Source organism: Oncorhynchus keta, chromosome 26, assembly GCF_023373465.1.
Source record: "Oncorhynchus keta strain PuntledgeMale-10-30-2019 chromosome 26, Oket_V2, whole genome shotgun sequence".
Classification (NCBI taxonomy): domain Eukaryota; kingdom Metazoa; phylum Chordata; class Actinopteri; order Salmoniformes; family Salmonidae; genus Oncorhynchus; species Oncorhynchus keta.
The window spans coordinates 19,366,748-19,390,555 of NC_068446.1; the positions used below are offsets into that span (position 1 = coordinate 19,366,748).

The 23,808-nt window shown below is 48.5% G+C and overlaps 1 protein-coding gene across 19 annotated transcripts in view; it reads left to right on the top strand.

Moving 5' to 3' along the window:
• The window catches only part of LOC118359044 (protein furry homolog-like), a 94,965-nt gene extending 71,240 nt beyond the window's left edge, over positions 1–23,725 (top strand). For 8 of the 19 annotated variants that reach the window (XM_035737239.2, XM_035737238.2, XM_035737240.2 and 5 more), the window contains 26 exons: positions 1,488–1,638; positions 1,727–1,830; positions 1,995–2,177; positions 2,375–2,576; positions 2,911–3,032; positions 3,196–3,383; positions 3,653–3,747; positions 4,200–4,828; positions 5,004–5,272; positions 5,507–5,647; positions 7,021–7,221; positions 7,523–7,684; positions 7,779–7,877; positions 7,986–8,162; positions 8,903–9,115; positions 10,161–10,337; positions 12,434–12,762; positions 12,939–13,016; positions 14,298–14,505; positions 14,596–14,745; positions 14,986–15,084; positions 15,843–15,911; positions 17,428–17,445; positions 20,314–20,424; positions 21,490–21,683; positions 21,805–23,725. In XM_035737239.2, coding sequence (XP_035593132.1) covers positions 1,488–1,638; positions 1,727–1,830; positions 1,995–2,177; positions 2,375–2,576; positions 2,911–3,032; positions 3,196–3,383; positions 3,653–3,747; positions 4,200–4,828; positions 5,004–5,272; positions 5,507–5,647; positions 7,021–7,221; positions 7,523–7,684; positions 7,779–7,877; positions 7,986–8,162; positions 8,903–9,115; positions 10,161–10,337; positions 12,434–12,762; positions 12,939–13,016; positions 14,298–14,505; positions 14,596–14,745; positions 14,986–15,084; positions 15,843–15,911; positions 17,428–17,445; positions 20,314–20,424; positions 21,490–21,683; positions 21,805–22,048 — 4,613 coding nt within the window. In that variant the 3' untranslated portion in view covers positions 22,049–23,725. The remainder of the gene's footprint in view (positions 1–1,487; positions 1,639–1,726; positions 1,831–1,994; positions 2,178–2,374; positions 2,577–2,910; positions 3,033–3,195; positions 3,384–3,652; positions 3,748–4,199; positions 4,829–5,003; positions 5,273–5,506; positions 5,648–7,020; positions 7,222–7,522; positions 7,685–7,778; positions 7,878–7,985; positions 8,163–8,902; positions 9,116–10,160; positions 10,338–12,433; positions 12,763–12,938; positions 13,017–14,297; positions 14,506–14,595; positions 14,746–14,985; positions 15,085–15,842; positions 15,912–17,427; positions 17,446–20,313; positions 20,425–21,489; positions 21,684–21,804) is intronic. The other 11 variants (XM_035737228.2, XM_035737233.1, XM_035737235.2 and 8 more) reach the window with 9 other exon arrangements.
• Positions 23,726–23,808: the final 83 nt, after the last annotated feature.

Here is a 23,808-nt window from a genome sequence, read left to right on the forward strand (position 1 = left end):
TCCAGTGGGTCAGAAGTTTACATACACTGAGTTGACTGTGCCTTTAAACAGCTTGGAAAATTCCAGAAAATTATGTCATGGCTTTAGAAGCTTCTGATAGGCTTATTGACATCATTTGAGTCCATTTTTGAGTGAATTGGAGGTGTACCTGTGGATGTATTTAAAGGCCTACTTTCAAACTCAGTGCCTCTCTGCTTGACATCATGGGAAAATCAAAAGAAATCAGCCAAGACCTCAGAAAAAAATGGTGGCCCTCCACAAGTCTGGTTCAGCCTTGGGAGCAATTTCCAAACGCCTGAAGGTACCACGTTCATGTTTACAAACAATAGTACGCAAGTATAAGTACCATGGGACCACGTAGCCGTCATACCGCTCAGGAAGGAGACTCATTCTGTCTCCTAGAGATCAACGTACTTTGGTGAGAAAAGTGTAAATCAATCCCAGAACAACAGCAAAGGACCTTGTAAAGATGCTGGAGGAAACGGGTACAAAAGTATCTATATCCACAGTAAAACGAGTCCTATATCGACATAATCTGAAAGGCCGCTCAGCAAGGAAGAAGACACTGCTCCAAAACCACCATTAAAAAGCCAGACTACGGTTCACAACTGCACATGGGGACAAGCTCATACTTTTTAGAGAAATGTCCTCTGGTCTGATGAAACAAAAATGGAACTGTTTGGGCATAATTACCATCATTATGTTTGGAGGGAAAAGGGGGAGGCTTGCAAAGAACACCATCCCAACCGTGAAGCACGAGGGTGGCAGCATCATGTTGCGGGGGTGCTTTTCTGCAGGAGGGACTGGTGCACTTAACAAAATAGATGGCATCATGAGGGAGGAGAATTATGTGGATATATTGAAGCAACATCTCAAGACATCAGTCAGGAAGTTAAAGCTTGGTCGCAAATGGGTCTTCCAAATGGACAATGACCCCAGGCATGCTTCCAAAGTTGTGGCAAAATGGCTTAAGGACAACAAAGTCAAGGTATTGGAGTGGCCATCATAAAGCCCTGACCTCAATCCCACAGGAAATTTGTGTGCAGAACTAAAAAAAGAGTATGATCAAGGGGGCCTACAAACCTGACTCAGTTACAGCAGCTCTGTGAGGAGGAATGGGCTATAATTCACCCAACTTATTGTGGGAAGCTTGTGGAAGGCTACCTGAAACGTTTGACCCAAGTTAAACAATTTAAAGGAAATGCTACCAAATACTAATTGAGTGCATGTAAACTTCTGACCCACTGGGAATGTGATGAAAGAAATAAAAGCTGAAATAAATAATTCTCTCTACTATTATTCTGACTTTTCACATTCTTAAAATAAAGTGGTGATCCTAACTGACCTAAGACGGGGAATTTTTACTAGGATTAAATGTCAGGAATTGTGAAACTGAGTATAAATGTAAACTTCTGACTTCAACTGTATATACATACTGTATGTCCACGTTGCCACAGGTGTGTGTGATAAGCCACTGTTTTCGCCAGGTGACTCCATGCCGCTGTATGCTAACTGGCGTCTGAAGGTGATGGACCACAACCGTCCCGAGCCCCTCCCTTTCCCTCCCACAGGGGGCTGCTGGTCCCCTCTGGTGGACTACCTGCCGGAGACGAACACCCCTGGAGTACCCCTCCACAGGTAACCTCGACCCTCTCCACTTGACCTCTGACCTGTCTGTATGACCTTTCCCGTGTCCCGGCTGACCCTCTGGTGTGGTGTACCTCAGGTGTAACATAGCTGTCATCCTACTGACTGACCTCATAGTGGATCATGGGGTCAAAGTGGAGTGGAGCGCCTACCTTCACCTCCTGCTGCACTCCATCTTCATAGGTAACTAACCACTCACCTCTACAGCTAACTGATGACAATTTGAGTGACGTATACTTGTCTTTATACTCATAATTTACAGGCAAAACAAATGCAAACTCTACTTTTGCCAGTGTTCATGGAATAGATTTTCTCAGCAGTCCCTTGTTTTTTTCTCCCCCCACCAGGGTTGGACCACCAGCACCCTGAGGTCTACGAGCACTGCAAACGCCTCCTGCTTCACCTGCTGGTCGTCCAGGGAACCAACAGTGGAGTCCAATCCCTGGCCTCCGTGCTGCTGCGCAACCGAGAGTACAACGACCCAAAGGTGCTGACCGTGAAGCCACCGCCCCACGAGTTCAACCTCACAGGTCAGTAGCGTTCTGCAAAGATCTGAGTAGCTTAGCTCAAGCACACAAATATCCCTTTGCCTGGTTCTATAAGATCAGTAGGGGGCAGCAGAGATCCATGTCCTTATTTGCTCTCCAGTCTTCACAGATCAGTGTGTGACATCTCAAGTTTCTAGCGATTTGTCAGCCATGCTCGTGTCTGTGTGTTACTCACGCAGGAGTGTGTGACTTTGTGCCAGACTACCAGCCGTCTCCCATGACAGACTCAGGCCTGAGCTCCAGCTCCACGTCGTCCAGCATCAGCCTGGGTGCAGGAGTCGTCCCCCTGCCCCACCTCACCCCCACCCTGATCAACGAGGTGGATGTCACCGCAGAGCAGTACGAGAAGGTCAAAGCCCTCATCGAGTTTGTCACCTCCAGGTAGTGCCCGACACTCAACTGCACTACATTTACCTGAAAATCTTCTTTTTTTTTTGCACTGTATGTGTGTGTCATAGCTCTATATATCAGTTTGTCTTGTGTGATGTACTGTACCATCATGACTCATTTCTTCATCCAACCCATGCATCTGATCTCGCACTTGCAGCCATATCTGAAAGGATGGGGTATCGTTCATTTGCATGTGTTTGCGTGTGCAACTACAAACCATTTTTGTCTTTGGGTGAGAATATCAGGGTTCGATGAGTTGTGTGACGATCGTTCGGACTTCCCCTCGTTTTCTCTCCTGATTCGGTCTTGTCTGTCTGTCCTGCAGGAAGCGGGGGCCCCTGTGGAACCATGAGGACGTGTCACCCAAGAACCCCAACATAAAGAGTGCTGACCAGCTGAGCGTGTTCCTCCGACATGTAGTGACAGTCTTCAAACAGTCCCAGTCAGGTCCTTGTGTGTTTGTCACTTCCTTATCCCTCTCTGCTGCACTGACTGTCCTGTCTGTAGCATTTCTTAGCGCTAAAATATTGCCATTAATTATCCCTCTGTTCTTATGTCTAGAATCCTTGTGTTTTTATATTAAATATCTCTGGCGGTTTGTGTTAATCAGGTTTCCAACTGGAGCAGTTGCTGAGTGAGGTAGCGCTGCAAACTGCTCTGTCCTGCTCGTCTCGTCACTACGCAGGACGCTCCTTCCAGATCTTCAGGGCTCTCAAACAACCCCTCACAGCCGCCACGCTTTCTGATGTCCTCTCACGCCTCGTAGAGACAGTGGGTGACCCGGGAGAGGAGGCACAGGTGAGCTTGACCACCCACCGGTATCAAGACAACCACCTTCTAGTATGACCTTTGGGCTGTCTGCTCTATTAGTTTTCTCACTAACTTCTGATCTCAGATGAGAGGGAGCATAGCCGCTTAAACAGGTACTATACTCCAGAGGGTTCAGCCACTCTGACCTGTGATCAGTGTGGCTCAGCAGCTCTGTTAGGAAGCAGCAGCCACTGGGTACTGCAGTATCAGGGGTCGGTTTGTCTCGGTGGTTGACCTCTGCTCCTCTGTCTCCTCAGGGTTTTGTTATCGAGCTGCTGCTGACTCTGGAGTCAGGGATCGACACGCTCGCTGACACCGTCAAGAACTATGACCTCCTCACTGCCTTGGCACAGTAAGCACTGACCAGTTAGATCTGGGCAATTCCACGGTAACAGTGACAATGAGACTCTCTGATTTTTCACATGGAAATGTATGTCTAACAAAACCAATGATTGCAAAGTTAAGCAAACCATACAACTCTATGCACAAGGACTACTTAACAATTTCCACTGAGAATTTGACAAAAACACGTTTACAGTGCAGGTGCAAAGTTTGGTAACAGAATGACGACGGTTTGTGCTGTTTGTTCCGTCATTCTGTTACCAAACTTTGCATCTGCACTGTTCTTCAAGTAAATGTGTTTTTGTCAAATGTTCAGTGGACATTGTGTCTCACACTGTTACTGTGGAATTTCCCGTCGCTGATACGAACACAATTTTGTCAACTTGCGCTCTCTAAACACACGCATTATCGACACTTTAAAACCCTGTGTTAGCGAAATACTCATTGTAATTTATCCTGCAGGGCCTCTGCCCATGAGCACCTGCTGGGGGCCAAGTTTGCAGCTAAAAGGAAGAGCACGGGCCAGCTGAATCTGAGTAGCGGTGGTCTTTTCCAGCAAGGCCACTACCCCCACAGCCACACCCGCAGCAACTCCCTCCGCGCCAGCCTCATGGGTGAACGAAAGGGAGACCGCCGCCGCAGTAATACCCTAGACATCGCCGACCGGCTGGCCGGGAGCCACGGCAACCTAGCGCGAACGCAGAGCTTGTCGTCGTTGCGGGAGGGTGGCAGAGCGGGTCCTGGGGAGGAGGCCATCCCTCCTGTGGACCCATCCAACCTGATGGCCACAGTGTTCTGGATAGCGGCCTCCCTTCTGGAGTCGGACTATGAGTTTGAGTACCTGCTGGCCCTGCGGCTGCTCAACAAGCTACTGGGTCAGCTGCCCCTGGAGAACGCAGACAGCAGGGAGAGACTAGAGAGGGTGCAGGCCAAGCTGAAATGGTACAGCTTCCCTGGTCTGCTGCAGCTCTTCCTCAAGGGCTTCACCTCAGCTTCCACCCAGGAGCTCACCATTCACCTGCTCAACAAGCTCATCAGCGTCTCCCGCCACACACTGGTCGACCCCTCCCAGGTGGCAGGTAAGCGAGCAGGTATTGATTGATCTTATAGATTTTATTCAGCACAAGTTCCTGGCTTCATGCTTGGTAAATGGCACTAATCTCCCTAGAGCCTTCCGGTTGGTTTAGACCTGTTTCTCTTCCTGTGTTAGCTCGGGCCATCTAGATTCACTTGATCCTGATGTCATCTGTTGCCGTCTCCTTGTAGGTTTTCCTCTGAACATCCTGTGCCTGCTGCCTCACCTCATCCAGCACTTTGACAGCCCCACTCCGTTCTGTAAGGAGACGGCGGATAAGATCGCCAAGGTGTGTGCCGAGGAGAAGTCCGCCACGCTGTCAAACCTGGCCCACATGATGAGCCTGTACAGTGCACACAGCTACTCCAGAGACTGCGCCAACTGGATCAACGTGGTGTGTCGTTACCTGCACGACGCCTTCGCTGAGATCACGTTCAATCTGGTCACATACCTGGCCGAGGTAAGCACCCGCAACACCAGGCTTTCATAGAAGTAGGAGAATCAAAGCTGGCAACTTATTACGTAATCCGTCTACATTAAACCCACTGGTTAACCTCCGTTTACAGGAGCTTGTGTTTTTTTTATTATGGCAAGTCAGCAGTTGATTGTTGGTCAGCTGGTAATCAGATGTCCAACATCTAACCCATGATAGCTGCTGTTAGCCTGTTCCTTACCCTTCCCCTCTCATCCCCAGTTGCTGGAGAAAGGCCTACCCAGCATGCAGCAATCCCTGCTGCAGATCATCTACAGCCTGCTGAGTCACATTGACCTGTCGGCTGCACCCGTCAAACAGTTCAACCTGGAGATCATGAAGATCATTGGAAAATATGTTCAGGTGAGACCTGGTTTCGCCCTTTAGGTTTCAGCTCAACACTCTGACACTGTTTAGGCCTCATCTCTGAGAGGTTTGAGGAGAATGAACGGGAATTGGCTGATACAGGAATAGAGCTGCCTGACGCAATGTACTGTATGTGTCACGTGGCTCTTTCATTTCAGCAGATACAGCCTTTGGTGTGTAAGAGAGTGAATATGTGAGGGAGAAAGCCAGAATGACTCCCTCTCTACAGAGTGACACACTTGAAGATTTAAAGCAGGTCATGGATCTCAGGCCATTTGGACATAGTCAGCCAGCCAAGGCTCTTTATAGAAGAGCCTTTTACCAGCCCTGACCCCTGGGCTTGATCTGCTCTTCAGTCAGAGCTGCAACTGGCCTGACGACCACTCCTACCCTCCCCCACCCAGCCTCAGGACAATTCTCCACTCACCGACCTCCACAGCAGTGTGTGCTTTTGTACAAGTGGATTCTTTTGTTAGTATGTTTGAATAAAGACTGTTAATTCAGACCGAGTTCTTTCAAGGTTGCTTGTAAGGGTTGTCAGCCTGGTCCGAGTAGGATCAAATATGCTGACCCTCAACACAGGGGCCCCACAGGGGTGTGTGCTTATTTCCCTCCTGTACTCCCTGTTCACCCACGGCTGCTTGGTCATCGTTAGACTCCAGCCTCCAAAGCCATAGATTGTTCTCTCTGCTTCCGCACGGCAAGCAGTACCAGTGCATCAAGTCAGGCACCAACAGGCTCCTGAACAGCTTCTATCCCCAAGCCATAAGACTGCTAAATATCTAACAGAATGGCTATGTGGACTAGTTGACACTTCTATGTGATTTTGGCACTGTTTCTATGTAAACTCACAGGACTCTATGCACTCGCGCATAACATGCCCACACATTTATACTGACTCTACACACGCACACACACACACACTTACTCACATGCAATCATCATTTACGCTGCTGCTACTCTGTTTATCATACATCCTGATGCCTGGTCACCTTACCCCTATACATATCCACCTCTTTCACTCCAGTATCCCTACACATTGTAAATATGGTATTGGAACTGACCCACTATATAGCTTCTTACTTTTGCGTGTTCTTCTTTTTATTTGTCATGCTTTTGTTCTACTTTGTTAGTACTATATTGATTACTGCGTTGTTGGGTTTCAAGCTTTCATGAAAGGCATTTCACTGTACTTGTGTACGTGACATGAGAACTTGAATTAGAAAATGTCATACAGTATCATAGGAGCACTGAAAGACAATATATTTCTTAACTTTCCCTATAACTGAGGTGTCCTCCTAAAACCATTTTAAAATTCTCTCCTATTGACAATCTAACCAACACCACCTCTGTTCCTGTGCGTTCCCCAGAGCCCGTACTGGAAGGAGGCCCAGAACATCCTGAAGCTGGTGGTGTCTCGGTCGGCCAGCCTGGTGGTGCCAGACGAGGTGCAGCGCTCCTACAGCACCGAGTCCTCTGGATCCCCAGAGATCGCCTTCACTCGCATCTTCAACAACTCCTCTAAGGAGCTGCCTGGCAAGACGCTGGACTTCCACTTTGACATCTCAGAGGTGAGGTCTTGCCTGCTCAATGTGTAAATGGACGTTTTTAAACTGTTGTGCTTTGTGTGTTATGTTGTAACATGTTTTTGTATGAAACTGTATATGCTGCTAAAATGTCAATACAAAGAAGTACCTTTCTCAGACATCTGTCCTGAGCTAGGTCCTTGTTATCTTTTCGTCCTTCTCTGATTGTTTTTTTCACTCTTTCCATGTTTCTCTCACTCGTCTTTTACCTTCATCCCCTACTATTTATCAGAAAATAATCAGACCTGTGTAATCGAGATTGACTGGTTTAACCTTTGACCCCCAGACACCCATCATAGGGCATAAGTACGGGGACCAGCGCACAGCTGCAGGGCGGAATGGGAAACCGCAAGTCATCGCTGTGACCCGGAGCACGTCCTCCACTTCCTCTGGATCCAACTCCAACGGCCTGGTGCCTGTCAGCTGGAAGAGGCCCCAACTCTCTCAGGTACTTTCAGCCACGGGAAATGTTACGATGTGGTTTGATGTGTGTAACGTTGGAATGTCTCATGCATTTTTTGGTTTATGTTGTCTTATTTCAGAGGAGAACCAGAGAGAAGCTCATGAACGTTCTCTCTCTGTGTGGTCCTGAGTCTGGCGTTCCCAAGAATCCTTCTGTAAGACACCTGGCATGTCAAACTGTGAGCGAGCAGGACTAGTGATCAACTTCAACAAAACATATCCTATCCCTCCACGTGCTTTAATTTGAACGTGTTTACCATAACTGTACTCTCTGTGTCTGTGTTTAGGTGGTGTTCTCATCCAACGAGGACCTGGACTCAGGTGACCAGCAGACCAGTCTGATCCCCACGGTGGAGGAGGTGGTGAGGGAGGAGGACCTGCAGGGAGAGGATGCAGGAAGTGAGCAGCAGTTTGGAGTCTTCAAGGACTTTGATTTCCTGGACGTGGAGCTGGAAGATGCTGAGGTGAGGGGTGATTTACTGTACACTAGGATAAGTCATCTGTACACACACACACACCTGTCTTGTATATAATCATTTGCAATAGTCTCTCTGCTGTTGCATCATATTAGATCATGTCGTTGATGGGTGACAATAAATGGTTTTATTCAGTATGTGTGATTGTGGACTCGTGCACTCAAGTACATCCGTGTGTGTGTGTCTCGGTATGACTTTTCTTCCATGTTGTCCTCTAACTGTCCCTACTGCCTACTCCTCCTAACTCACTTTGTTACCTTTCCTCCTTTCCCGCCACAAGGAGTTGCAGGTAAGTTTTGGGCCAGCAAGAGCGGCTCTCCTCAGTGCCCTGGTGGCCCTCTGTCAGTCCATGTGATTGTCACCCTGTAGAAGCACCTGTTTTGTCAGTGTAGAAACAGACAGCCAATGAAGCATGCCACAAATACTTTGTGTTTCATGATTGATGTCGTCTGCACTTTGTCCTGATTTTACCTCCTCTTGTGCTTTTGTTTAGTTTGTCTTTAAAGTTTTTCAGCTCTATGTCCGAAGTGATTAGGGTCAAAGCCTTGGAGAAAAGGCGTTGTTTCCTCCCCTTCCCATTACTGCAAACACAGCTCTTTTAGATGTGGCATGTTAGTGACGTACTTCTGGTTTCTTGTGTACTTGTGCTGTTGTCATCCATCCGCATCTTCGACAGATATCTCACACTTCAGTTAGTTCTACTGGTATCTGACTGCTGTTTCCTGTAGGGGGAGAGCATGGACAACTTTAACTGGGGCGTGCGCCGGCGCTCCCTGGACAGCATGGACAAGGGGGAGGGAGACGGGGACACGCCGTCCCTGCAGGAGTGCCAGTACACCGGGAGCACGCCCAGCCTAAACCTCACCAACCAGGAGGACACGGACGAGTCATCTGAGGAGGAGGTACTGAGCGCTAGCCAGATTCTCATCCGCTCTGGCCTCGTAAGTCTCACCCGCCACCAGGGTGCCCCCGTCCCCCTCCCGCCCCCCTCCCGCCCCCATGCTCCTCACACAGCCCGTTGGCATGGTGTGTGTGTGTCCGCTGAGCAGAGCTATTGCAGAGCTGCTACCTTACCCAGTTTGCCCTGGGGCTAGATGCTTGCTTCCGCTGGTAACAGTCACTATTTCCCTCTCTACCCTCCTTCACCCCAATCCTAGATGCTCTACCCTAATTTTACCCACAAACCAGTACCCCCCTTCCCCCAGAAGTTTGTTTTTAGGTAAGTAGAGACCCAAACACTGTACTTCTAAGAATCAGTCCAGCTTTCTGATATGTTAAAGGTCACGAACATAACATATGGGAATCAATGAACTAACTGGGAGATTAGTGACAATGAAGTGAAACTCGAGTCCATAGCATGCCATGTCAAAAACGTATGTAGTCAAGTTACACCTGGCAGAACATGAGCAGCATGTTCCTTTGTGAGCATGAACCCAATATCATTTTAACCCCCAAACCTCTGGCTGCCTTTCTCTAACGTCTCTTTGCTTTGCTATAAAAAATATATATATCTTCCCAGGGTGTTATCGACTATGTTGTTATTCCTGGAGCTGCTCTTCAGTCTGTGCTGTCTTCTTAGTCGTCCTTTGCGCTTGATAGTGCACTGTGAGACTGACCCTCTAGTGGCCCTTGGGGCCCAAACACGGCTCTGTAGTAACTTTTAAACAATGCTACCATGAGCATGCAGCATGTCATTTGCAGACGGAGTAATGTAAGAATATATCGTTTTTCGAATAACAAGAATGTTTTGTAAGGATGCCTGGAACATAGCAGATTTTTCTTTATTGGTAAACGTCTAACTCTTGTATGCAAAAAAAAGAAACTTGCATGTTGAACAATAGAAACGTAACAGTATACTAGCAGATATCCTGGAGACTCGGAGCAGAGGAGACCAGATAATATATAGAGTTTGGAGGTTTGATTTATTTACTATCTAATTCCAAATGGAAAAGTTTAACCGTTCTTTGCGTCCGTCTCTCACTCCAGATGAACAGTGACTCGGCTACGGACGATGCCACGTCCAACCACGTGGACTCTCTGCAGCAATCGCAGGAGTCGTCCAGCAGTGCCTTGACAGAGGAGACCACGGCCCTGCTGCCCCGCCAGGACAGCACTGCACTGGAGATGCCTCGCTCTGACTCAAACAGCAGTCAGCTGCCTGAGGTGCGACCAATCGGGAGAAATAAATCTGGGTGCTCCGGTTCTTTCTAGCGCCTTATCTTCTTCTTTTAACCACTTTCTACCTCTGCTGGGCTCTCTGTCAGTCATGTTTTTTTCACTCCTCTCTCCGCCTGCCTCTAAGGAGAGTGCTGTACCTGGGGTGCAGTGGGCTGGCTCTTGTCCTGCCTGTTCTCTGGACAGGGCCGTAAGGGGTGCTCTCTTTGTTCACATCTCCCTCCGTCTCATCTCTTTCTCTCTGCTTGTCGCGCTGCTCGGGGCTTGTGGGTGTTGTGGTGGGCTGGCTCTTGCTTTCTCTGATTTAGCTGGTTTGTGGTTCTTGCTTGTGTAAATTGGGGGGGCGAGATCATCGTCAATGCTCACCTCAGGCTAGCCGAAACGGTTCACCTCTCAATTTGGAACCTGAACATTCAAAACGAAACCCCGCGTTAAATACGTGCTGCGCATTGGACACCAGCGGGGCAGACCCATATGTGAGTATGAGCTAGTTCAGCCGGTTACGCTAGAGAGCATTGTGACACGACACAGACATGCGTTAGATATAACCAGTGAGGACAGTTCACCAGGGAACACCGGTAGGGAACCCATAGTCACTAACAGCTTCCATTAGTCCATTTTTATCTCTGCCACTACTACACCTCTTCCACATAATGTTTAGGTTTTGTGTTGATAGTACGCCGCTCTTGTTTGTCCCCGACGACCCCATTCTGAATTGACCATCTCATACACACTGACACAGGATGTACATCTGCGGATTGTTCGAGTGAAACTGAGAGGTGGGATTTTCAACGTGGGCTTTCAGTCAGAGAGAACCCCCCAATAATGCGAATAAAGATTCCCTGTGAGCCCCTACTGTCCCCGCCCCACTGTCCCTGCCCGTACCCATCAGCTCAAGGACATCTCCTCATGATAGGCCCAGCTCTTAGTGTAATGAGCCCCAGATAAAACCATCGATTCTCTTGCTCATCCCCTCCACGACGGCCCAGACGGCCACCGACTCCTAAAAGCTTTCTGTAATGAAGCCATCGTGCCTCAGGGACGCTCTGGCAGCCTGCCACCTTCTCCTCTCTGCTCCTTAGACCCTTAAATGGGGGGAAACGAGGCACAGACAGAACACGTCCATTTCAATTACATGTTCTAGACCCCCGTTCCGTGGACGTGTCTTCCATGAACACAGTTGACTTGTAGTGTTTCCTGTCTACTGACGCACACTGTGGTTTAATGCAGGTAACTGCCACCGCAGAGCAGTTTGTCATTGTCAGTCGGGTAACAATGTGGCATTGTGTTCAAATGTCACTTTTCATGGTCTTCTGTAGATAGTCATTTAGTGTGAGCCATAAATCGGTAGTTTATGATCCATCCGTATGGGTTAGAATGCATAGGGCAGGGGAGGACGGCTCATAATAATGAATGGAGGGAATTGTATCAGACACAAGGAAACCAGGTGTTTTGTGGGAGACCATTCCATTTATTCCGTTCCAGCCATTACCATGAGCCCGTCTTCCCCATTTTTTATTTTTTTTAAGTGACACCCCTGACATGAGTGCAACACTAGATTATTGGCCCTATTTCTTTAGCGTGTCCCTTTTTCTAGAGAGACACCAAGTTACAGTATGAGCTTTTTAAAGTGAACATCAATCTCTTGAATTATGCTGACCGTGACCTCTATTTTCTTGAATGTTATAAAATGAGATTAAGCCAGTAATGTTTTTGTCAGGCATAGATAAAGGTTAAGTAGATCAGTGGTTCCTACCCAGGGTTACTGGGAGCCCTGGGGGTACATGGCCAAGACACAGGGGGATTCTTGAGAAGACCCACCAGACCATAAACTCACTGGGGAAGTGAGGGGGTACTTCGGGGGTACTCCAGGCAGAGCAAAATTCAGTTGATGGTACAATAAGCAAAAAAAAACAGTTGTCAAACACTGAAGTAACTCTTAGGGAGACTTTTAGAAGGGCTGTCATGCCAACCAACCGGTTCTGTAAGGTCTCGAGAGAGAGAGAGAGAATGTATCTTTGTATAATGTAGTGTGTGTGTGTGTGTATATCTGACCTCCTGAGCTCCTCCCACTGGCTGTTTAGGACGGGGTGAGTATGACGGCGGCAGATGAGCTGAGCAGCAGCGTGAGCACGGATACGGGGTTTGGCAGCAGCGCCCCCCCTCTGCCCCCTGAGCTGTGTGACCTCACCGACTCCCACTACGACCTGGACCCGGCCCCCCCTCTCCCACCGGCCATAGACACCCCGCCGGGGTCCCTCTGTGAAGAGAGGGACCCCCTCACAGCCATGCCTCTGCCCCCCATCCTAGACAGCCCCTGTGGCTCTGTGTGTGAGGAGGACGTGACGCTGGCACTGAAGGAGCTTGACGACCGCTGTGAGGAGGAGGAGGCTGACTTCTCCGACATGTCCAGGTAAGTCTACTGACTTTACTGACCAGTATCAGAGGACCTGTATGAGTGGCCATATGTGCGGTGGTTGTGGCCTCTAGTCAGATATCTGTTTGTCGTCAGGTGTATATTGTTGGCAGGTATCATTGATCCCGTCTCGAGATTGTCATCCTGTTTTACATTTGCATACCTGTTTTCAGTTCAGACTCGCATGCGGCGAAGTGGAATCTGGGGGGAGTGAGTCAACAACCAGAGTATTGCTGGCATCAATATCTCAGGTGCCACATACTGCTGACGTGCCCTTGAGCAAGGCACTTAACCCCTTAACCTGCTCCAGGGGCACTGCTCTGCAGCTGACCATGTGTTGCTCCCAACCTGTTTTGTGTGTGTGTGTGTGGTGGGTCTTCGTATCATGACAGCAAGTATTGTATGTGCGTTCTGTGTTTGCCCAAGTAATTGATCGAGTGGGCGGCTGAGTGTGTCGTGTCGGGGCTGCCTGGCACCTCTGCGATTTCCCTGGTCTTACGAGCTGCTGTAATTGGTGAGCTCATCTCTGGCTCTTCTCCCACGCGGGCAGGGCTGGTAGTGGGGCTGGGCTGGAGAGGCGGGCATCTCTCTGAAGGTGGGCCAGCTCTGGCTCCTCTCTTTCCTTTTAATATACACACGCTCATCAAGGTGGACCAACTTCGTCTAGAGGACACTGATCACAGTACAGCCACATACCAACTCTATTCAACTACCAGAGATGTAGAAACCACGTATACACTTCTTGCTTGCTCATTCAGTACACAAGTACTTGAATTAATTTCCCCCATTTCCAAAACCCAGGCAGTTTGATTGATCGCTAAAGGGAATGGCAGTGCTCCTAATGATCCTCCCCCGGAAAACAGAGGGGCTCTGCTGTGTGTGTTTGTGCGCCAACAAGAAAGCTTAACTCGGCAGGAGGTGTTGCGCTGCCTGCTGTGAGATTGGGGCCTTGGTGTGTGTGTGTGTGTGTGTGTGTGTGTGTGTGTGTGTGTGTGTGTGTGTGTGTGTCAGATGCTGGGCTCAGATAGAGCTCTGCATTCCTGTGTGGTACGGTGCCGTGTGCTAGGCAGGCTAGTGCAGCTAGCAGAGAGACTCAGTGTTACTGTGCTGCAGAGAGAGAGAGTGGGAGACTGTGTTACTGTGCTGCAGAGAGAGAGGGAGTTAAGGTGAGGATGAGGACGAAGTCTGTGTCCTCCACAGCGCTCGGCAGCGCAGGCATTAGATACTTCTACTCTGTCTGCTTCGTCAGGCTGTTCGGTCCCACAGGCCTGTGAGTATCCGTGTGTGTGTGGTTGTGTTAAGATGGTAGGAGAGCCATGTATTCTCTTTGCTCTGTAGTAGAGCTCTGCAAAAGAAACACTGCAGCAGAAACCTCTGCAGAGGGAGAGGGGAGGAGGCGAGAGACGGAAGTGTGAGGTTGTTTTGGTTGCAGTCAGAGCGAGGGTGTATGTGTTTGTGCATTCAGAATTGGGTGAATCCTGTGTGTGTGTCAGTGGCACTAAGACAGACCCTGTGTGTTTGTCTGTTCTCAGTCAGGATGAGGGTGATCAAGATGGTTTCTCAGAGGTCCAGGCCTCTCCGCCCCCCTCACCATTCCTCTCCGCCATCCTGGCAGCTTTCCAGCCCGTTGCCTATGACGACGAGGAGGACGCCTGGCGTTGCCATGTCAACCAGATGTTGTCGGACACGGATGGGTCCTCTGCTGTGTACACCTTCCACGTGTTCTCCCGGCTATTTAAGGTGAAAGCGTGGAATATGTTTAGTTGTATGTTTTGTATATATTCGTGTGTGTTCGCTCTGTTGAATGTGTTATTGTCTTGGTGTCTGCAGAGCACGCAGAGGAAGTTTGGCGAGATCACCCACTCGTCAGTGCGTTTCCTAGGAGAGCGGCTGCAGCGAATGGGGAACCAGTTCCTCAGCTCCCTAGAGGTCATGACCTCTCACTCCCAGTGCCCCACGGTGCTGCTGGACGCTGAGACGGTGAGTCTGCGCCTGCTAACCCAGAGATGACCACTTCCTTAATGTGAAGTTATGTTGCATCATTTCTCTGGTTGGGAACCATGACGAAGCTAACTGTAGCAGTTGTATAATCAGACGTACTTGTTACGCAGTGCAAATGCACTTGGCCTATACTGCAGGGAGTTGACACACTCATGTGATGTTGTATTGTGTAGTTGGTTGTGTCCTGCAGTTGGTTAACGCGTCTGGTCTGTGTCGTAGTTGGTGTCATGTGGACTGCTGGAGACTCTGAAGTTTAGTGTGCTGGAGTTGCAGGAGCACCTGGACACCTACAACGGCAAGAGAGAGGCGGCTGAGGAGGTGAGCTCTCCCCGTTCATCACCATGTACATCTAACCGTTACACACTCGTCCCTAGCTACAGTACTCTGACCTCTAGTTTCCTAAACCCTCAGACCACGCAATCACACATCCTTATTCTATGGCTAATTATCATAGCACATATCTGTCTGCAGACCGGCCCTGCACCAGAACACCGAGTGGCACTTCACTTTTATAGTGAGGAAAACCTGAAGGCTCAATGAGCTGTCCGATTACGCCTCATTTCACCTCCAGCCCAGCTCGGGGAGGAAGAGGCTGAGGGAACAGAACCGAGACAATGAGCTGAGTCATAAGGAGATAAATGTCGGCTGTCGCTTGTCGTCAGGTCAGCCATTGAATCACAGGAGGATATGAGTGGATTTGGCGTCCGTTAGCGTTCCCATTGCTAGCGACATCCTCTGCTGACGGGCTAAAAATATTCTCTGGCGCTCCTAAATCAGTTAGTGGGTTGGACAGGAGGGAGGGAGGGAGGAAGGAGAGATGGAGGGGGGTAAAGAGGACAGATGAGATTGAGAGAGAGGGCTCCAGGATGCAGGGGCGCTAATTGAATGAGACTGGTGCAGTTCCTGGAGGATTGGTCTCCACCCCCCTGCACTGGAACCAACCCTCTTTAATTCGCTAAGTACAGCACTCTTATTAAATCTACCCCCCACCTGACCCCTGCACAAACACACACTCGTCGAAAGAAAAAAGACAATTTCATGACGTATTCTCTCCCTCCCTCATCCCATTCACACAGTGGCTGGAGAACTGCAGGAAGACGTTTCGTGACAAAGACGGCAACCAACAACCCAACACTCAAGCCCAGGTATGACTAACCCACACACACCTAAACACAGCAACTTTTCGTCTTTCTGGAAGAGTGCCTTTTCTAACACAGTCAAACAGTCGTTACGCATGATAACACGCCTGTTTGAGAACAAAAATATGTTTCAGAGAAAATCTTTACGCGTCAAAGCTAATTAATCTCCCCTCGTCCTCAACACCATATTTTAACATCCCACAAGCTCAGTGATATAATCACTACTGAACTGTCCACTGGTCCTGAAGCCAGTATTACTTCAGCTCATCATGGTAGATGTAGCTGATCTGAGGACAGCTGAGAACCTCCACCGTGTGGTCTCCTCCTGTCCCCTGATAATGTTTAGTACTCTGACACTGCTGCTGGAGGTTATAGATTTATTGCCTCTTTGCTTGCCCTCCCCCTTTCAGGTCAGAGGACATGATTGGCTGTGAAAAATGAGCTATTACAGACTAAAGCTCTGTTGTACTCTCATCAGCAGAGAGGCACATACTCATTCGCTGCTCTCTTCTCCCCCTCTTGGCTCTCTCTTCTCCCCCTCTTGGCTCTCTCTTCTCCCCCTCTTGGCTCTCTCTTCTCCCCCTCTTGGCTCTCTCTTCTCCCCCTCTTGGCTCTCTCTTCTCCCCCTCTTGGCTCTCTCTTCTCCCCCTCTTGGCTCTCTCTTCTCCCCCTCTTGGCTCTCTCTTCTCCCCCTCTTGGCTCTCTCTTCTCCCCCTCTTGGCTCTCTCTTCTCCCCCTCTTGGCTCTCTTTCTCCCCTCTTGGCTCTCTCTTCTCCCACTCTTGGCTCTCTCTTCTCTCCCTCTTGGCTCTCTCTTCTCCCCCTCTTGGCTCTCTTTTCTCCCACTCTTGGCTCTCTCTTCTCCCACTCTTGGCTCTCTCTTCTCTCCCTCTTGGCTCTCTCTTCTCTCCCTCTTGGCTCTCTCTTCTCCCCCTCTTGGCTCTCTCTTCTCCCCCTCTTGGCTCTCTCTTCTCTCCCTCTTGGCTCTCTCTTCTCCCCCTCTTGGCTCTCTCTTCTCCCCCTCTTGGCTCTCTCTTCTCTCCCTCTTGGCTCTCTCTTCTCTCCCTTATTGGCGCTCTCTTCTCTCCCTCTTGGCGCTCTCTTCTCTCCCTCTTGGCGCTCTCTTCTCTCCCTCTTGGCTCTCTTCTCTCCCTCTTGGCTCTCTCTTCTCTCCCTCTTGGCTCTCTCTTCTCTCCCTCTTGGCTCTCTCTTCTCCCCCTCTTGGCTCTCTCTGTCTATATCCTGCTCTCTGTTTTCCATCTCTGTATTTATACACTGCTTTGACTTGAACACACTGATCCTAGACCAGCTAATGTGTGCTGTGTTATCTGAGAACCACTGTTGGGACTAAGCCTCCCCCTGACCTGGGAATGGGCGTTATGATGGAGGGGTTGTTACCCCTCCCCTCCTCGTCTGTCAGGTCACTGTATCAGGGTTGCGATGTGAAGGCTCACTAATTCTTGGTCTTTCTCTCTTCCTGTTTTGTTTGTTTGTTTTCGTGACCTGCTCACCCTCTTGCTTAGCAAATGGAAAAACTAGCAGTAAGTGGTTCTCTAAGTATTCTAGACTCCAATATAATCATGATGTCCGGACTACATACTGACCATCTCATCCCTCTCCGCGGGTACCTGCCGCAGTCGTCAACCAACCAAGGCCTGGGCCCTCCCACTCTGACTCCACCTCTCTCTCATATATCTAAATAATTTCCCCAAGCCTACTGTTTCTCATCATTGGCATGTATGCAGATATATGCTCTACTTTTGGCTTCGCCTTGGCTGAATAATCTTGTCAATGTCTTAACCCCTCCCTCATCCCTACTGATTTACACAGCAGATGTAAAATTGCGCAAATGAAATCATGATTGTGGTAGTTGTCTGCCTGATTTGAGAGGGGGATGTTTCCCTGGGTTACGGGGAGGGGAAGAGAGCTGTGAAGCCATGTTTAGTCTACCTTCATTTTGCATGCTTATTGCACCATTTCCATATCTGTTCAAATTCCCATTATCTTCCATGTTTCCTGCATTAGAGAGAATGTTTTGATCATTCCAGTAACATATTTGGTCGGTTTAGCTCTGTGGTTGGACGGACCTTATCCATAGGGGTCGTGACAGACCGGTGGTGATGGTCTTTGTATAACCCAGTCCTCCATGGCTAATAATGATGCCGACCTCTGATTGGTTAGTAGCTAGTTAATAGGGCTAGACTGTAACCTAGGCCTCGTCGGTTCTCTTTAGGGCAGGGGTCTCCAACAAGTCGATTACAGCCCACCGATGAGTAGCTCACCAAACAATTCTGAAAGTACACTGTATATGCAAAAGTATGTGGACATCCCTTCAAATGAGTTGATTTGGCTATTTCAGTCACTTCCGTTGTTGACAGGTGTATAACATCAGGCACATTGGCATGCAATCTCCATACACAAACATTGGCAGTAGAATGGCCTTACTGACGAGCTCAGTGACTTTCAACGTGGCACCGTCATAGAATGCCACCTTTCCAACAAGTCAGTTCGTCAAATTTCTGCCCTGCTAGAGCTGCCCCTGTGAACTGCTGTTATTGTGAAGTGTAAGCGTCTAGGAGCAACAACGGCTCAGCTGCAAAATGGTAGGCCACGCAAGCTCACAGAAGGGGAGTGCTGAAGCGCGTAGTGTGTAAAAATATATATATAATAATTGTGGGTACTCAGTTGCAAACTGCCTCTAGAAGCAACGGCAGCACAATAACGGTTCGTCGGGAGCTTCATGAAATGGGTTTCCATGGCCGAGCAGCCACACACAAGACTAAGATCGCCATGTGCAATGCCAAGCGTTGGCTGGAGTTGTGTAAAGCTCACCGCAATTGGACTCTGGAGCAGTGGAAACGCGTTCTCTGGAGTGATGAATCAAGCTTTACCATCTGGCAGGCCAACTGAAAAATCGAGGTTTGGCAGATGCCAGGAGAATGGAACCTCCCCAAATGCATAATGCCATCTGTTAAGTTTGGTGGAGGAGGAATAATGGTCTGGGGCTGTTTTTCATGGTTCAGGCCCCTTAGTTCCAGTGAAGGGAAATTTAAAGCTGCAGCACACAGTGACATTCTAGATGATTCTGTGCTTCCAACTTTATGTAATATAATAATAATAATGTGGCAACAGCATGACAATGCCCCTGTGCACAAAGCGAGGACCATACAGGAATGGCTTGTCTAGACTGGTGTGGAAGAACTTGTCTGGCCTACACAGAGCCTTGACCTCAACCCCATCTAACACGTTTGGGATGAATTGGAATACAGACTGCGAGCCAGACCTAATCTCCCAACATCAGTGCCCGTCCTCACTAATACTCTTGTGGCTGAATGGAAGCAAGTCCCCGCAGCAATGTTCCAACATCTAGTGGAAACCCTTCCCATAAGAGTGGAGGCTGTTATTGGAGCAAAGGGGGGGGACCAACTCCATATGAATGTCCAAGATTTTGGAATGAGCTGTTCAACGAGCAGGTGTCCACATACTTTTGATACATGCGATTTCCACGCGTCCTGCCGCAAACTGTCATAATCAAATCTCACTAGTATCAGACACCGCAAGCTCCCAGCTAATATCTAACCAACGCAACATTGACATTGTCCCACCCCTGGTTAGCTGCTATTGGCTAACCTAACTCTATCTGCCAATTAAGTTCCAGCAATATCGCCCCTTTCTTTGTGGTGACGGGAGTTGTCTATCACTCCGCGTTTAGCTAGTTGATGTGGCAAGTCTCGTGGGTTGACAAATACTTCCCCCAAAAATGTCTCAATGAAATGTTATCTGCAAAGTAGGCTTGTCTGGCATAAGTATATCAGGAAGTACTGTATATCATTTGTATCTGTTATTTGCAAACATTGTCATGAAATGAGCAGCAGCAGTACAGAACCATCACTAGACTGGCACATTAGAAATCACACCAGGTGCGCAAGTAAAGGGCCAGGTGCGCAAGTAAAGGGCCAGGTGCGCAAGTAAAGGGCCAGGTGCGCAAGTAAAGGGGAATTACACTTTTTGTTTGTTTTTCTTCCAGACCCCCCCAAAAAATAATTTGGGAAAGAAATCACAGATTTTATAGGGCCCGTCGTGGAGTTGTTTATACTCCAAAGGTGTATTGACAGAACACCGAGCACTACTTTTTCTTGTACACTAAGGACTCGGGGAAGAGCTGCGGGGGGAGAAAGTGCCTATTTGAAAGCTCAAAATAAGTAGCTTGCAACGTTTAAATGTTTTTTTTTAAGTAACTCATGGTAGAAAAGGTTGGAGACCCCTGCTGTAGGGACGTCGCTCCGTGCCTTGTTAACCCTTTCATCTCCTCCCCCGTTAGTCTCTAACCCAGGATATCCGTCCGTCTGATCATGTGACCATTATGACCTGGTGTGGCTGGTGTGTTACTGTCTGCTCTCTCTCTGTAGGAGCTGGAGCTGTGTCGCAGGCTCTACAAACTGCACTTCCAGCTGCTGCTGCTCTTCCAGGCCTACTGCAAACTCATCAGTCATGTGGACACCATCAAGAGAGAGGCAGAGGTGAGACAGAGCAAGGCGTTTGCCCCCCAAACACTTTTACTCAACAGGGCCTGTGTGGTGGGACACTCCGTGTGGGTGGTACATAAGGGCAGCATGAATACAGTTCTAGGCTGTTAATAGGGGTTAGTTGTCATTTATTTACATGCCAAAAAGAAACCTTGCTCGTCACCCACTCAAGCACACTTGGAGTGTTTCACGTCACACGCACCATTGTGTGTGCTAGGTCAACACAGAGAGGGTGTGTTCGTTGATTTCCCTTCCCCAATGAGCTCTTTAGTTGTACTTCAGGTTGGTTTCAGGAAAGCTTGAGACATTGAGGCCCCCTGCATTTTCCCACATCTTCCCTGAAAGGAAAACAAGCAGTGACAACGCACACGCTCAATTAAACTTACTTGCTTCCTGTGTATATACACTGAGTGCACAAAACATTAGGAACACCTGCTCTTTCCATGACAGACTGACTAGGTAAATTCAAGTTAAAGCTATGATCTCTTATTGATGTCACTTTGTAAATCCACTCCAATCAGTGTAGATGAAGGGGATGAGACTGGATTGTGTGTGCCTGCCATTCAGTCCAGTCTTTCAGGGCAAGCTTATGCTTTTTGGAATGAAAGATACTGTAACTGCAAAAGTCGATCTGTAAAGTCATGAGCCGCTTTTGTAGATGACAATGTACAAATGTGCCCCGGAGAAAAGATATAAACATTCTCCAAGATACCTCCACGTATATGCTATTTCTCTCACACGCTCGCACACAATTTTCTCGACCAGACATACAAGCACTCAGACATAGTGACAGTCAGGCACTCTCTCAGTCCCTATCTAGTGGTTCTGCCGCTGTCTAGCCCTGCTGTCTTATGGCTTTTTACTGGAGATAAATCTCATTAAATCCCCTGAATGAGAGTGAATCATTTCTCACATGGAGAGATGAGGTCAGATATTTCAATTAATCACATCAACACTAATTGCATTGCTTCATTGACTTTCTAGACAAGTCTTGCACGTGCCCAAATACACGTGAGATTATCTCTGTGGTTATCTGACCTTTTTTTGCGTGTCTCCAAGGTGACCAACATGTCAGAAGAGCTGGCCATCCTTGAGAGCTGTTTGAAGCAGGTGGAGTCGGGGGTTGATGGACAGGAGGATGTGGGCGTGTCGGATGCCTCCCAGACCAGTACGGAGACAGCCATCCAATCACTGATTGAGACCCTGAGAGCCAGAGACTTCGGCTCTGCCCTCACACAGGTCAAAACCTTCAGGTAAAGAAACAAAGGACTACATCTTTTCTACCCTACACCTATTTCTCTATGTATAGACTACACAGGCATGCGTCTAGTCTCCTGTCCTGATGCTCTCTTCCTCCTCCCTCTCCTCCACTAGGTCTCTGTGGCCTAACGACATCTTTGGGAACGAGTCAGACGACGCGGTCCAGACACTCCTGCACATCTACTTCCGTCACCAGACGCTGGGCCAGACAGGCTGCCTGGCCGTGGTGGGGCCCAGCAGGGACCTGTCCCAGGCCAGCGGGCGCCTCATGGAGCTCAACCTGCAGATCAGAGAGGCTCTGAGCCAGGCCCAAACCTGCCAGTCCCCCCAGACCACAGTGGTCAGCACTGGACTGTGAGCCTTCAGGCCCAAAGACTGGACTAGTCTAGACTGGACTGCAGTAGACCTCTCCTGTACCACTCACAGCTTCCATCTGCTCTGGAGGCTGGGGAGACAGTGACGTGTGTTTGGGGAGGACAGAAGAGACTCCACCTAATAAGGGCTAAAGGATGTGTGGGAATAGCTGTGACTCATATTAATATATATTACATATATAAAATACTTTAAAAGCTCGTATCTGTTTTCCCAGAATAAGCCACCTTGCCAAATTCAGCTGCAATAAGTTGGGGTATTATGTGACTGGTGAAGACTGGCCCAGGAGCGAGAAGTAGGAAGGAGACAATGGGGATGATGATGCTAAACTGGAAGCGTTTTGGCGGAAATTACCTGATGGGTCTCCCATATTGGCCAGTTGCCTCCTCAGCCCCAGTCAGGAGACTGGTTGGGGTTTGAGGTTCGGTCAGGGAGATGTGGTGTTCTTGTAGCAGAGGAGTTGGAGCATGGGCGCCTTGGGAGTCGGTCCGGAAGGAAACCGGATGGCTTTGTGAGAGGACAGGGCAGTCCTTGTCAAGATTCATAAACAAACACAAAAACAAAGGAGAAAAAAAAGTTTTCAAAAGCATGCTTGAAAGAGAGAAGCACTGCAATAATATTTTTTGAGAAATGTACTATTTTTTATTAGAGCTAACATCCTAGGTTGTAAATGTTAGGGTATTTAACATGTCATTGTAATCCTAGGGGAGCTATGTCCCCCTTCCCTTAGGGACTGGAAAAAGATAAATTGATCTGTTTATTCACCTGCGTTGGAGACTAGCATCATCTTCAGCAGGTCTTCTAATGAAACTCACTCTGTAACCAAATAAGTAGCTGCCTGTAGAGACTTTAGGCTGTGTGGTATATATTCTTGTATACACAAATGCATATAATTGCACAGAAGTGCAGACTGGCTACAACTCATTATGTAAACATCTAACTTATTTTACTCTGTATATATTTTAGAAAATGTAAAAGCAGTTTTCCCCTTGTACTTTTGTTGCACTGTTAATCCGAATAGGATGTATGAATCTGATGTGAGAAAGATAGCTGATATTGAGTCACTAATGACCTACTCCACTATTATAATCCTGTCACACGAACTTTAACATTTCCCAATGATTGGCCTGCCTGGTGGAGATTGTGGGTCAGAGTAAATTGGAACTGGTTAAAGACGCTGGCTAGCATAGATTCTGCTTCCTGTTGGACTGCCACAGCCCAACCAAGCCCAGTCCTATGCATTCCTTCTCTCCACTGTGATCTCCATGTTGGCCCTGGAACAGGCTCCTCTAAAAAGACATGAGGGGAAACTGAGGCCTGTGTTTATCCATGTTGGCTGCACAGATGGTGTACCACGGCCCTGTGTTCATCCATGTTGGCTGCACACAGCTGCACCACAGCCCTGTGTTTTGAGGGGAAACTGCCATTAAGGCTCTGCTTATGCTTCTGAAAAGGCACTGCTTGATGTCAGTGTTGCAGGAAATTTGTCATGGCACATTGTAAACGATCACTGTACTCATTCCTCACAGAACTTGTCGGTTGCATTTGAATGCTGATTTTAGTTAACAGATTTTCCTGGAAAATTGTAGGGATGCATTACCAATATACTTTTGTCATCTCACATACCAAGCCTTCTCTCTGGATAAATAAAAACTTGACCATATGAATGTTTCAGACTATTGTTATTTAAAGGCCCATTGCAGACAGGTTTGACTAATGGAAATAACACTAAGAACGAGACCAGAC